General features: G+C 55.7%; 1 protein-coding gene across 1 annotated transcript in view; it reads right to left on the bottom strand.

Moving 5' to 3' along the window:
• Positions 1-686: 686 nt before the first annotated feature.
• ASAP1 (ArfGAP with SH3 domain, ankyrin repeat and PH domain 1) overlaps positions 687-15092 on the bottom strand; it is a 90877-nt gene continuing 76471 nt past the window's right edge. The window contains exons 20-23 of the mRNA XM_039245732.1: positions 12917-12975; positions 7377-7876; positions 5404-5526; positions 687-3308 (exon numbers count right to left, since the gene is read on the bottom strand). Of these exons, the coding sequence (XP_039101663.1) occupies positions 3234-3308; positions 5404-5526; positions 7377-7876; positions 12917-12975 (757 nt within the window). The 3' untranslated portion in view covers positions 687-3233. The remainder of the gene's footprint in view (positions 3309-5403; positions 5527-7376; positions 7877-12916; positions 12976-15092) is intronic.

The raw sequence follows: 15092 nt of genomic DNA on the forward strand, positions 1-15092 counted from the left end.
GTCCCTGGTGTCCACGCCAAAGCCCACCTGCCCCGCAGCACGGTTTGTAGGGTTTCCCCGGTGTAGGTGTGAGTGGGCACCAACACCTACCACCAAGGAAACCGGAAACCGAGGAGGCCGCAGGAGTACCAGGCCGCCCCTGGTCTTCGGGGCTGGAGCCTCCGCGGTTCTCCACCTCCGCCTCCCGCCTGAATGCTGCCATGGATCCTGGGGCAGTGCCGGGGCCAGAACCACTCGTTTGGACTTGGACTCCGTCGTCTCCCAGCCGTGGCACATCGTGCGTGGCAGAGAACCTTCCGGAGCCTCATTTTTGGGCTCTGTAAAGCTGAGAGGTACGTGCCTCTGGCTGGCCTGAGGGTCAGGTGAGAGCATGTGGGCCGAGCGCCTGGCCCTGGGTCTGCTCCCTGCCTGGTGGTGATGCCTGGGCACGGCCCTCCCCTCTTCACATAAAACGAAGAAGTTTGGAGGTGCATGGAGGTGGGAGCGGGGATGGGGGGGGAGTGGGCAAAATGCTGAGGACTTTCGTTTTGTAAACCCAGCAAAGCGATGGACATTTTTATGTCTCCAAAGTGAGCTTTTACCCAGGAGCTGGAATGGCCTGTGTCATCTGCCCCCGCCCCCACCCCCAGCCAAGCAGAGTCCTGATTCTCTCTGAATGCAACAGAGTGGACGACTCACAAAACGGCTTGATTTCAGATGTTTGGGATCAACTGAGAATATGTTTATTTAAAAGCAATTTTAAATATTAAAAAAAGTAGAAATGAACACATACAGTACTGAAAACGGTCACATTAAATCCATGTGAAATGACAAGCGTACTGATGTCTCATGGTAACACCCAGATGACAGTCTGGAGTTTATCTAGCGGCACTACAGGGTTCCTATACAACGTGGAGAAGTTCTAGGCAATAAAAAAATAAATAGCAATTGCTGTTCAACAGTAAAATAAGACACAGGCTATTTGCAGAACGTAACTTTCCCCTCTGGGGGAAAAAAGAACTAATTAACTATTTTTTTCCCATAAGGTTCCATACCTTCAAAATACTATATCATGTACAAAATTGCAGATAGTGGCTCACTGAGTTTAAGAACAGTATCAGATTCAAACTCGACCAAGGTCACCGAAGATATTTATCTCTAGCTTTCCTATGTCCCACGGTAAGCTGGATTAGAGAGATTTCCTCACGGAAAACAAAAACCGAACTGGAAAGAAAAAAAACACGGAAGGTATTGAAAAACCAAACAAAACAACGCATCTGTGTAAGTTGCTGCAAAGGAGGGAAAAAGCACAGACAAGGACTCCATGTGATTTTAGACATCTAGGTTTCGAGTTTTTTAGAAAACCAGTTTATTCTGAGATCGGCTGAAAATACTGTAGGCCACAAAGACGAACGGTTCTTTAATGCAACTCAGACCGCGTACGCGAATGAAGCAGGACGCCAGGGGGCTTGGGACACGTCAGCCTGTGGCCCCGGGCGCTGGTGGGCCGTGCACAGCTCCCGGGCCGCCGCGGCTCCAAACCACTGCCCAGGAACAGCCGAGAGGCGGTGGGCGCAGCTCCGTTCATGCGAGGCTTCTCTTGGAGGTGGCCGGGTGACCGTCACTGAGCACTGGGACTGTGGTCCAGGCGCTTTTCCCACGGGCTCGGGCGGGAGCTGTGCTTCTGGGGAAGGAGCTTCTCGACGACGCACGGCCGAGGTTCCCTGCTTAAAAACACCAGCTTCCGGTGCTGCTGCCCACAAAGCAGTCTAAGCGAATGTGAAGCCACAAGGACTCGGGGGCGTTGGGGTCCGGAGGGCGGCCCCGCCCACTGGGGATGCTGGACAGAACGCGTTTTCAGAACCCAGACTGACGAAGACTGAGCACTCGGGGTTGCCCTGGGGGCCGCAGCGGGACGGGGAGGGAACACGCAGGGACGCAGGCTGCGGGAAGAGCGCCCGTTCAGAGCAGTTCCCAGCGGCGCTCGGGCACTCGGCCGTGAACCGCCTTGCAGGGAACGGGTCCCTGAACACAGCTTCAGGCTGGGGGCCTCGCCTACGCCCGGGGTGTCGTCAAGAGCACGGAGAAACAGGAGGCTGGCTCCAGCACCCCGAGTCTCTGGGGGCGGGGGGAGCCGTGTGAAGGGCTGACTGTGCAACTCATCTTGAATCCTCTTTCACACGTTTAAATCGATCAAGGACAAAACTGACAAAATAAGGACAAAATAACCTGGTGCATCAGATGCTTTAACACATTGGGAGGAGGCTAACTGTTAATGTGAGAGGCAGCTTCACACTCCGGGAAGGCCAAACGACGGACTAGAAACAGGTATTGTTGCAACCTTATAATTTCTGCTTTAATGGTGATCAAGTTTAAAAAATGTACAGTCCAACTTGTCCATACTATTCCTTTATAAAAGGCAGATTTCAGGTAAGCTTCTAAATGCATGCATAATGTAGAGGCTAAGGTTTCCTGGCGGTCCTCGGTTCCTGGAAGTTGAACTTCACCAAATGGGTTTTAAGCTTTTGTCAAAAAGGTCGTGAAGGATATGTTATTTCTGCAGAATGAGGTAATATCTCAGGGGCGGGCACTCGTCACGGTAAGAAAGGCTGCACAGGCCGTGCCCGGCCTGCACGAGGCGGAGAGGCCTGCCGAATGCCACCAAAGGGTTTGGGCCGGTGAATATTTTGCAGAAGGAATAACACTTATGTTTAACCAAGCACTTCGCTGTAATAAATACCAAAGTGGGTTTGTTTTGTAGCTGTAAACTGTGAACGCAGATCACTACAGGCTGGTCTGTCACGGAGCTAAATGTTTCACCCGGAGAACAGAACCTACCTCTCTCCTAACGTTGCATGTGTAGTAACACAACGGAGAATACTGTTTTGTTAGGAACACAGAGTCAATCTATGCCTTTCAACGGTTTGCTGGAGACCACGTCTGTTTGCAAGGCCAGCGCTTCCTATATTCCTGTGTTTGTCCGTTTGCTAGGAAAACACCAAGAGATGTAAGTGCTAGGGGCCGAGGATGGCTTTGGCGGACCAGTAAGGCGCGCCGGGTCCCGGGGCTACCCTAACGCTGGCGAAGGCAGAGGACCACAGGCTATTTACAGCACGCACTACGCTCCCCTCCCGAGGTGGCCCTGGCGCCAGTCTCTGGTTCTGTAACAGCAGCTATATACACGGGTGCGCAGGGGTACGCGGGGGCGGCAGTCTTGAGCGGAGACGTGGACAATCTCAAGGTTCTGCACTTTGCTAGTCGGACAGGATGTGAACAAAGGACACTGGAAAGACCCCCTTCCTTTCAGGCTGTCCTTCGATATGCCCGATCTGCAGGGAGGAAGGAGAGTCGTCATCAGGATGGAGGCGGCCGGTGGCTGTCGTGACACGGGCCCGTGGATCAGAGCCCGCAGAGTCGGCCCACTGGCTTGGGTGCACCGCAGGCCTCCCCCCACCCCCCCCCCACCCGTCCCCGGTGAGATACAGGGCACTAATGACAGTGAAGTACGCACAGTAATGACAGCAGAAGGTGCGACCCACTCAGTACTTCTCCAGGCTCTGGCGGCACCCACACGGCAGCCCCCAGGGGCCATGCTTGGGATCCCAGCATCCCAGGGAGCCTAAGGACCCGCCCGCAGTCCCTCCCGGGCTGCAGATTCCATGCCCTCAACCAGCGTGCTCAACTGCCTTCCCGCTGAGCCACCTCACACAGACCGTGCTGAGCCTCTTGTCTGAAAACTGGGGCTAAAATACCCTTTCTTCTCAAGACTGTTGTGAGGTTATCTGAAAACTCACACAGACGGGAAGGGCTGCTTATGGACCAGGCCTGTGTTCTGGCTGCCGTGGGGGGAAGGGAGCTGTTAAGGTCTGAGACGGATGGTGGCCTTGGGCCACTTTACTGCCTGCTGCCTGCCGGTGAGCCACGGTGCCCAGTAAGAACCTCCGAGTTGGCTCAGTGAGTCCCTGTTAACAGCGTGAGGAGAAACCTGTCCTGAGCCTTCCAAACAAAGGGTAGGACATGCACACTGGCTTTAAATGACAGAAGCAGAGCAGGTGGATGGTGGCGTTAAGGGCCAGGCCACCTCTCATTTCCATCTATGACAAACCGCAGGGTGGACGGTGGCTGGAGCAGAAGCTATGGGGCGAGCCCAGGGGCTGGTCCCTTTTATTTACCGACTTTTTGACCTTGGGCAGCTGCCCGGGCTGCGGGGCACAGATTTCTCATCCCGGAGGTGGAGCTAATATAAGACCTGACCTGCTCCCCTCAGGCGGTCTTCCTCAGCTGGTGCCAGGCCCGAGACGGTGCAGCCCATCTGAGACCGGGGCGGGGGGGGGGGGTGCAGGGGTGCAGCATGGGCGCATCATTGTTACGCCTGCTCTGGCGGGTGTGCTGACGCTAAAAACTTTCCATTCACTCCCTCTGGGTCCTCTGCTGTCGTCACCAGTTTCTTAGCAAGGGATCTGATGACCTCTCGCTTATAACAGAAAAGTATCATCAAAGGACATCCCTGTGAGGCGGGGTTACTCATGTCCCATTTCTGGGCAGGAAACGGGCTTCCAGAAGGGACATGCCTCATCCAAGGCCACAGGGCACGTGAATGACTCCCACAGGGTCTTCAGAGCCCACCTGTGTGTGTGTGTGTGTGTGTGTGTGTGTGTGTGTGCGTGTGTGTACGTGCACGTGTGTTTCTGGGCCCTAGCAGGCGCTGCTGGCTCAACAGGTCCCTGCCCAGCAGTCAGAACAGGGTCCCTCTGGGCAGGTAGGGTGCAGGCTGCTGAGGCAGCAGAGCCCCGTGCTGATGCTGGGAACAAGCAGAGGCCGCCATCCCCGCTGCCTCCGGCCAGTGGTCACGGGAGGCCCACAGCCAGAACAGCACAGACCCGCCAGCCGCCCTCACAGCCACCAAGAATCTCCAAACAGCCGCTGCGTGAGGGTGACGGTGCCTTTCCGTCCTGACACCTGGGCAGCAGGTTTTGATGAAAAAGGGATTTGTACAGATATTTTCGTTTAATTCTCTAAAATCACGGGAGGAAGGTCCGATGGCCCACTTTACAGAGACAGGGCTGCAGGTGGATTAAGGACGGAGCCTGAGGTCGGGGCAGCGGTAAACAGGGATCTGGGCTCCGAGCCTAAGCCCAGGACGGCGGGGACTGGGGAGCAGAGCACTCAGGCTTCGAGGTCAGAGACGCTCCCGCCTCTGCAAACACCCACAGTTCCTGGGGGGGGGGGGGGGACATGATAACGAGGGTAAAGCACACGCACATGTTAGTTCTCCTGACCCAGTTCCGAAGCCCGACGGCTCTGTTTCTAGCACAACAGTTCTGACAGAAGGCACCCAGCGACCACGCTGGAGGGTAGGATCCCGGCGCCGGGCGCTGCTCCTCCCCGCGGGGCGGGCCCCTCCCCCTGGCACCTGGTACGTACCCACCACTCCTGGTCTTCCTCCCCGGTGACCACAATCACTTCCCCCTCCATGAAGGTGAGCTCATCGTCGTTGTCCGCCTGGCAGTCGTAGATGGTCTTCACTCGCCTCACCTTGTTTTTGCCCTTCGATAAAGAAACTGGGTTTTAGCTGAAAACAGGGATACACTGACCCCCGGCACAAGATTTAACCTCCCTGAGCCTCGACTTCTCCCGTCGGAGGGGAGGCGTTTTTGCGGGGCGCCCAGGTGCTGTGTGAGCCCAGCCTTTTCACCAGGAAGCAAACTATGGGCGGGGATCAAAATGTAGCTTCACAGAAAGCCAAGAGGCGCCCTGCCCTCCCCCACAGCAGCTCGCAGAGCTGACAGCAGAGTGTGAAACGGTGCCAGGAAACATGATGTAAAGGAGAATGTGCATCTTCTGCAGACTGAGCGCACGGCATAAACACATTTCTGTCCCTCACGCAAAGTACCCAGTCAGCACACGCTGGGTGACCAGGACGCAGCAGGCTGGGGGGGCGGGGGGCGGTTGGGGGAAGGGAGGCTTCCAGGCAGTTCCCAACAATGTCTTAATGTTTGATCACTTCCCTTAGGCTTTTATCTGTTCTGGTTTTTTGCAAACAGAAAGATGGAAAGAGAGAAATCACCTTCGAAAGGAGGTTTTTGGTGCTAGCTCGTTAAATAATGAGTGTTATAAAAAGTACGCTGTGGGACGCCTGGGTGGCTCAGTCGGTTAAGCGTCCGACTTCAGCTCAGGTCATGATCTCACTGCTCATGAGTTCAAGCCCCACGTTGGGCTCTGTGCTGACAGCTCGGAGCCTGGAACCTGCTTCGGATAATGTGTCTCCCTCTCCCTCTGACCCTGCCCCTCCCCTGCTCAAGCTCTGTCTCTCTCTCTCTCAGAAACAAATAAACCAAAAAAGGCGAGCTGTGCCTCTTGAGTTTGGGTCAGCTGACTCCTCTCTGTGCTCTGGGTTGTCCCTTGGCCACCCCCTCCTTTCTGCAGCACCTCTGGGGCCAGCGCGGCTCGGACTGGTGCCCGAGGCGGCTCAGCCATGGCCAGTAGGTGAGAATTTACAACGGGGACGACGAAACAAGGGCGCAGAACGACCGTGCAGCGTGCAGCGTGGCTGGAATTCTGCGCACGGCAAGGCCAGCAGCGGCGCCCGGCTCTCGGGGTGGTGGGGGGGCGGACTTTGTGAAGGGCGAGCACGCCTGCCACACTGCACGTGGCGGCCTCCACGCCGGGGGAGAACGGCTTGTTTGCCCTCCCTGTACTCTGGGGCGGCAGGGACACATTGTGCTGCGATGCTGTTTTCAGCACCAGAGAGGGCAGAACCGTCGTGCGCGGTGGGAGGTCGCTCTGCTCGCTCATTAGCCGCGCTCCTCAGCCTGGGGCGCCAGGGCCCCCACCGATGGCATGCGGAGTCTTCCTGGAGCACCTTCCCCAAAACGGGTTTTTTGGGCAAAAAGCATTTTTATATTAAAATAAAACGAGTATATTATCGAGCAAGAAGCATTTCATGAAAACGAGAGACCGTGAGATTTCAACCGAATTCTGCCCGTGCAAGTCCCTTGGGCTTTGCCTCCACGTCCTCCAGGAAGACGCGGCGAGAAGCACGGAGCAGATTTTCTGCGTCCTGAGAGGGAGCCCGCCCCCCTGTGACCCCAGGAAAGGGAGACTCTCGTCCTCCGGTGAGTGTCTGCAAGGTGACAGCTTGGTGCCACTGTCCCTGCACCTAACTGCCCATGAGCTAGCCCGGTGACCGCATTAGCTCCTTTCTGTGTACGGGGAAACTGAGGCTCAGGGAGGGCAGGTAACGGGCCCAGGTCCTGGTGCCACGCCCGTGTCCCTGACCGCTCGGCCCCCTCTGGCTCGATGCCTGGGCCACGGCCGGGACAAGCAGGCCCGTGCGTCTGTGCCCGAGATCACGCGCCCTCCCGCGAGGCTCCGCGCCGCCCCCGGCGCCTACCCACCGTATTGATCTTCCTGGGCAGCGGGACGGGCGTCTCGGGCAGGGTGGGCGTGAGGTCGCTGGAGTCTTCGGATGCCTGCTTTTGGACGGCGTCCCGGGACTGCACGTTCAGGGCCAGATCCACCGGGTGTGGCTTCTGGGTGACGTCTGGGGGCTGCTGGGCCTTGGGCGACACGTCCCCCGTCTGGGACTTGGCCAGCAGGTCTCCCAGCTGCGGCTTGGGAGGGAGGTCCTTCATCTGCGGCTTAGGGGGCAGGTCTGCCAGCTGCGGCTTGGGCGGCAGGTCGCCCAGCTGCGGCTTGGGGGGCAGTTCTCCCGGCTTCGGAGGCAAATCTCCAACTGGGGGCTTGGGACCCAGTTCAGCGGGCTTCGGGGGCAGGTCTCCGGGCGGTGGCTTCTGTGGTAGCTCTGCTAACTGTGGGGACTTCTGAAAGAGCTCGGGCGGGATGTTGGCTTTGTCCAGGGAGAGGTGATGGCTGGTTTCGGTTTTCCTTAGTGCCACTGTGGGAAGGAACCACAGAGAGGGAGGTCACTGGAGGGGACCACGAGGTGGGGAAGTGCTGTCCCCGCGGCCAGCCCCCAGGAGGACTGAGGGACACCGAGTGCCCGCTCCGGGGCCAGACCCAGGTGCACACATTACAGTGTGTATTTCGTGCCTCAGTTACGTAGGAATGGGATATCCAAATGAATCCAGAATTTACATAGTAACTATTTAAATTAAAAAAACAAACAAACACCCAACTATAATACAAACAGGTTATAGAGTTAAGTTTTCCACAAGCCTACTACCTAAATGCAGCCATTTAAAGTAATGGGACAGGGGCACCTGGGTGGCTCAGTCGGTTAAGCATCCGACTTTGGCTCCGGTCAGGAGCTCGAGGTTTGGGAATTTGAGCCCCACATCAAACTCTCTGCTGTCGGCGCAGAGCCCACTTCGGATCCCCTGTCCCCCTCTCTGTGGCCCTCCCCCTCCAAACACATAAACATTAAAAAGATACAGTAATGGGTCATATTTCCTTCCGGACTTCTCTGTACGTTTTCCATAGATAAAACTTTTATCTGCTTTTATCTATATACAACTTTAAGAAGAGTATTTTCCAGGTCAATAAAATTCCTTTAACAGCAGTACAAGCTTTTTAATGTTGGGTGCTGTTCTGTTCAGTATCATAATTTATTATGAATTCCTCACGTCCATACGTTTCATTTGCTACATAAGGTAAGAGATGAAAGACTTCTCCCCTCACCCACCCCAATCCTCTGAGGTAACCTCTGCTACATTTTGGTGAGACAGGTCCTTGTACTTAATGAATGTCTCTTTAAAAAACCCCCACATTATGGGATTTTCACATACTGTGCAACTTTGTTTTCTGCCTACTTAATATGTATGGGAGGAGATCCTAGGCAGGCCCCCCTCGTTCCCTATGTGGCTGGGGCCGGACTACTGCGCAGCAGGGGGATTCCGGTCTGTGGAACGATACCCACAGCTATACTAGTAGGACCTAAGACCCTACGGTCACGTCCCCAAGGCCACTCCACCACGTACCTACCTGCCGTGAGATCTTGGGCAAGTTACACAACCTCCCTGTGCCTCACCTTCCTGATTTCTAAAACATGAGTCAGTACAGGGAGAGGATTTGTCAGCAGGCCCCGGCCGGCTCTACGTGTTATGTAAGAGTAGATCACACTGTCAGACAGGGCTGCTGGAGGGGAGATTCACATTTTCACTTATTCTTGTATCTTGGGCTCCTGGTACGGGGGCCAAGCACACAGTATGCATTCATTCAGCAAGGAAGCTGCTGACTAAGGCACACAGAGTGAGTCAAACTAAGAATGCTATTCTAAAAGTACGACGTTTTCCAAAAGGTGTTCCTAACATTTATTAAAAAAAAAAAAAAAAAAAAAGGAATAAAAGCTGAACGTCGGTGTTGTAAATGGTCATGGGATGTTTCTGCTCATGGCCTGCTCGGTCACGTCCCTTCCTAAGGAAATCAGATTCAAGGGCACGCTGCTCGCGGGCTGGCCCTCGAGCTCCAGCTGGTGTGGCTCAGCTCAGAGTTAAAGCAAGCCAGATTCCTCTCTCACAAGTCACAAACAGGTGAGCGCAAGGCGGAGGCTGGCAATGACGGGACAAAGACAGAGGATCCCCCGAGGTGGGGGGTGCGGCAAGCCCTGCAGTGAGCCACCCGTGGGGGACAGACACTGTATGTGCTGGGCAGAGAGGACCCTAAAACCCACAGCAGGGAATCTATCCCAGAGAAAGGATCAAAGCCGGGCCAGGAGATGCTTGCGCTGGAATGTTCAGCATGGCCCCAGGCACAGCGCCAAAGCTTCAGGCCATGTGGACGCGGAATGACAGGGCCTAGGTAACATCTCAAGGCACCAGACAATGGACTACGATGCAGGCGGTAAAAGCTAGATGGTGTGTAATTTGTTATGGAAAATGTTGATTTATCATGTGAAAAAGGCAAAACAAAACAACTCCAGCTTAAATCGAAACCTAAAACAAAGTACAGAATAAAGGGTATATACCAAATTGTGTTTATGTTGTTGGGCAATAGAAAACTTTGGATGGTTTTGTGTTTTTCTTCTTTTTTTGAATGTCGTTTTTGAAAATCTTCTAGAATGAACACACATACTTCTGTAATAGGTTGAAACAAAATAAGGAGTTTCCCCTCTAGGGAAGCTTGCCCAACCTCTGACTATTCTAAGCTGGTTTTGTGTTTCTCCCCCTCCAATTAAAAGTCTTTTCTGGACTGCCTTTTTAACTCTGAAGGGTTGACGAACAGATCCCCCTGCCTCCCGCCCCCAGACTGGACGACAGGGAGTACGCTGCCAGAGTGAGGCCCAGTAAGAACAAATCTCCAGCCCACTCCTTGCAGAAACCTGGGAGGTTACGGTGTAGCTGGTTTGCATGGGCTGGATGGGTGGAGAGTAAATGCATACAGGCCCCTTTGAAAAGCAACATGGCACAGAGTCTGGCCTAATAAACACTCTACCCTTGGCCGTGATCGTTCTACTCCTGAGAATGGCTTCTAAGAGCATAACTGAGGAAAGAAGGCAGAGGAAGAAAAACCCTGCAAACTTCTGGCCCAGACTCCCAATGGAAGGGGCTGCTACACACCGGCTGTGTGAGATCGGGCCTGTAGCTGAGCACCGGCCAATGGCCTTGCGGAGTGGTTTTAACAGGGTGGAGGACTAGATCTTGGCTTTGACCTTCACAGCTGCACACACCACACAAAGAGACCATCAGATGGTACCTCTGGACGTAAGAGCACACCACCACCGCCCAGGTAGCGCTTCTGCAAAAGCCTGAACTTCTACCTGACTGGGTCTCTAGATCCAACTCCAACCAACAGGAGAACAGAGGACAGAGGGACACGTTACAACAACCGCATGGGATGCGGCAGCAAAATCCAAACTGGAGAAACCTATGGGGACAAATAACCCAGTTCCTTCACAATAAATTACCAGGGAAGGAGAGACATGAAAGGGAAACGGTTAGACTAAGACACTCAAGAGACAAATCGGTCAACTGTAACGTGTGGACCTTATTTTATTCAATCTTGTTTTAAACAATTTGTTAAAGAAAAAAACATGGGGAGGAGCCAGGGAGATTTGGTTGGTTGGGCATCTGACTCTTGATTGTGGCTCAGGTCATGATCCCAGGGTTGTGGGATCGAGCCCTGTATTGGGCTCTGCATTGAGCGTGGAGCCTGCTTGGGATTCTCTCTCTCTCTTGCCCCGCTACCTCCCCCACTTCCCCAATTGAGAGCTCTCTAAAATTAAAAAAAAAAAAAAAAGTATCTGAGATAATTAGATATGTAAATTGGGCATCTGAAAGGATTAAGAAGTTTTTAATTTTTGAGAGAGAGCGCATGAACCAGAACTCCATTCCAGAGTTGGGGAGGGGGTGGGGCTAGTGCGTAAGCACGGGGCGGGGGGGTGCCCTAGGACACGGCCTGCCGCCTCCTGGGTCCCAAGTGCAGGGGCGTGGAGTGGAATGGGCTCACGTCCTGTTCACGGAGAAAGCAGAAGCGAAGCTGTTTTGAGGAGAACGGGGGGGGGGCGTGTAAAGGAGAGGAGGGCCAGGGTGGTGGCGAGTCGGGGGACCCCGCGGATGGAGGGCGCCAGGTCGCACCGGAGGCCCATGGGAGCTCAGCGGTCAGGACGCAGGGCAGAGCCGCCGTCTGGTTGTGCTCCTCTGGCACGTCCAAGTGCGTGGAGCCAGCCCAGAGCTGGGCAAGCGGGCAGCCAGCGTGGAAGGGGCGCGGAAGGTGAGGGAGAGCATTTGCGCAGAGGCTGGCTCAGGAGGGGGTGTGGGACAGTGAGAAGGCGGCGGTGGGCGCGGCGCGGGTGTCTGGGTGGGAAAGTGGAGGGGATCGGTGGTGGGGCGTGATCGCTGGGCAAGAGCGCGGGGCTGGGTGTGCGGCCGGTTATGGAGAAGTGCAACAGGGCCAGGAAACAGCTCAAACTTCTCTGGGATCAGGACGGCCCTTTGGGCAGAAGTTAAAAACAAAACAAAACCCCAATAAAACAATGACTTGAGATAAAGACTCTGTATCCAGGGGAAGCTTCCTTTGTGTTCCACAGAGAATGACCTGGCAGCCGCCTGGGACTCCCTCGTACCACCCAGGAGCCTGGCCAGCTCCAAAGTTGTCACTTTAAAGGCCTCTGGAGCAGGTGGATCCCAGCTTCCGCCACGAGTCCCAAACTTTGACTACTGGGGTCAAAGGTCTTGCCATGGCCACCAAAACCCATGCAGCGGCCACGAGTCCTGAGCCTCCACCTGCACCTGACGTGGGCCCTCTGGCCTCATGGGCCTCAGTGACAACGGACAGAATGAACTGAGCACGCCTGGGGGTGTTCGCGCAACTCCCAAGCCCGGGCTGGGAACACAGAAGAGGGAGCAGATAAGGCGAAGGACGTGTGGGTCTTACGGATGGAAAGCTCATCAGGGTTAAAGAAGATTCCGTCAAAGGACCGAGTGTCTTTGCTTGGCGAGGAGGCAGCACTTAGAGACACTGCTTTCTTGTACTGCTCAGAGCGCGAGTCCCTCTACTTTGCATGAGGGATGCCACCCCAGCAGCGAGGGGCTTTCCGAAGCATGACCTCATCTCGTCCCCACGAAGCCTCACGAAGCAGGTGTTCTTACCCACCCTTACACGTGAGGAATCGGAGGCTTCAGGAAGCTTCCAGGTCTGCTGTCCAGGCCGCAGGGCGAGTGAGTGGGAGAGCTAGTACCGGTTCCCAGGTCTCTCTGACCGCGCGCAAGAGATGGAGGGGCACCCCCAATCCTAGGGCTGATCTCAGCCTTCCAGAGGACTGTGGCTTTTAGGAAAAGCACGGTGTTCTGCTAACCACAAAGTCTGAGTTTATAAATATCCTTCTTCACTGAACAAACGCTTATTGGGCACCTACCACATACCGGGTGCTGCTTCAGGCCTCTGGGACCAAGCCACGAACTAAAGAGACAGAGACGCCTGTCCCCCAGAGGGCACAGTGACATTATATTTATGTGAACACGAGAGACAGGGGTCTTACCTTTCTGAGGTAGTTTAGGAAGGACTCTTGGACCAAGGGCAGTCTTTGCAGAGCCGGTGCTAATTAATAAATAAGAATCATTTAGAACCTGACAATGCTAGAATATCATTAGCGGTAGAACATTCAAGGAAATCACAGGAGTTTGCTGAATTCTCTAAAAACCCTTCCAAAATTTCTTTAACAAAAGATTACGGTCTATTTTCCACAATTCAAGTCTGTGTGGCTGGCGAGGGCCCCGGACAGGTCCTGCCCTTCCCCCTTGACACCCGTCCACAGAGGTGCCGACTGAGAGCACCTGGCATGACCTTGTCCCCAGAGAACCTGTCAGCCTTCTCGTGGGATACGGAGCTCTCAACCTAAGTCTCGCTGCCCCACCGCCAGGTGAGGAAGAAGTGACGTCTGTGGAGTTTCAGTGACCAGCAGAGGGCCCCAAGGCTGGCGGGGCCGGGGTGGGGAGGGGACACGTAAATGCAGACCCCTCTCCGTCCAGCGCAGAGCCCTGACGTCCTCCACGGCCCCAGAGCAGACAGACCCCCAGGCTCTGGAGCTCTCCTTCCTCCTGGGGCACTTACACAATGAGCGGGGAAGCCACCCAAGTCCCGGGAACAGAGTCCACTCCAGGGGGCCCCAATAATCAAATGTTCTCCGCCCCCCACGCCCCTGCCACCGGCGGCAGCTGTCGGCTGGAGCCCGGGCTTCCCCCTCAGCGAGGGCCGGGAGCTACTCTCAGGACACCCGAGCACACAGGCCCGACAGCAACAGCGGCCCAGCACCCGGGTCCTCGGTGCCAAGGGCCCCTTTCAAGCTCTCATTTGTCTTTTTCTGTCCTACGATGTCCTAAGAATGGCTTGTTCCTCTTCCTCTCCTAACTGCATTTCAAAGAACAGGGAAAGCGAAGCCAACCGAACAACACAGAGTCCAAGAAGCTGACGGAGTGCACGTGTTCTCGGCCCCCGCCCAGGCCTCACCCCCTCGGGCCCTAACTGCTGTCTCCTCAGCTGCTAGATCCCGGGCCCCCGGGCCACGGAGGGCCGCGGAGTCCCTCCGACTCTGGAAAGCGTGAACACACAGGGCTCTGCCTCAAACACCTCTAGGGCGTGTGTTTCTCACGTCCGGCCTCGGCATCTTTGCCGGGAAGCACGCCTGCCGGTCACTGACGTGAGCACATCGCTGGTCCTGAGCAGGCGCGGGGCCAGCGCTGAACGCCCGTGGGCCCGGCCTTCTCCCTGCGGAAATGGACACAGGGCCGCGGGGTGCACGCGCGTGTGTGTGCGCCGCCAACTCTGTCCAAAAAGCACTCTGCGGGCGTCAGACGCCCTGCCCCCCTGGAAGAAGAGCCTGGGGCTGCCGTCTGCGTCCCCCAGAGCGGGGCGGAAGGGGGCGGGAATGGCAGGCGGGACGCACGGGAAGGGCACGATGGGACCCAGAGGCTGGGGGACGGCTGTCCGCGTCCAGCTCTGACGTCTGCCACCACTTAACCTCTCAACGTCTCGGGCCGTGTCCGCATCTGTAACGCCGAGGAAATAGCAGCCGCCTATCTTGCGGAGCTGTGAAGACCAAACAGGGCAGGGGCGCTAAAAGAAATGAGGACTTTGTTTCTGTCTCATTTGATAAACTCTGGAAAGCAACCCCGGCCCTCAGCTGATGTCCTGGAGGTTTCGGGACTGGAAGTGGCTCTGTGTCTCTGTCCCAGGCGGGGCCTCTAAGGAAAACCCTCTCACTGGGACGGGGTACACGCTCCCCACAGAACAGCCCCCGAAGTATCCTGTTCAGGGAAAGGACGGAGCGAAGGCGCATGGCTTTCAGCCTAAGAAAACCTCACAGACGGGGCCCCCGGGAAGAGTCACACTGCTATGTGTGAAAACCTCGGTCGGGTTTCCCCGAGGATGGCCTTCATTCCCAAGTCTGCAAAAAGGATTCAAGAGCGAAAGTAACGAAACAAAGCTACTTGTTAAAAAACTAAAATTAAAACCTCATCTTGATAGACTCTGTGACACTTAAGAAGAGGGGTCTGTTCCCCCACCCCTCCTGGGGACCGTGGATGGAGGAGCGCCGTGCTGAGCGACAGGCTGGTCTGCAGATGTGCGGGGTGAGAGCGGCTTGCTCGCACGGCTGGGCACGGGACATGTGAGCGGGCCCACAGTAAGCACTGAGCTCGTCACGACCAGCACCAGCT

Source organism: Hyaena hyaena, unplaced genomic scaffold (genome assembly GCF_003009895.1).
Source record: "Hyaena hyaena isolate Hyena2069 unplaced genomic scaffold, ASM300989v1 scaffold_268, whole genome shotgun sequence".
Taxonomy (NCBI): domain Eukaryota; kingdom Metazoa; phylum Chordata; class Mammalia; order Carnivora; family Hyaenidae; genus Hyaena; species Hyaena hyaena.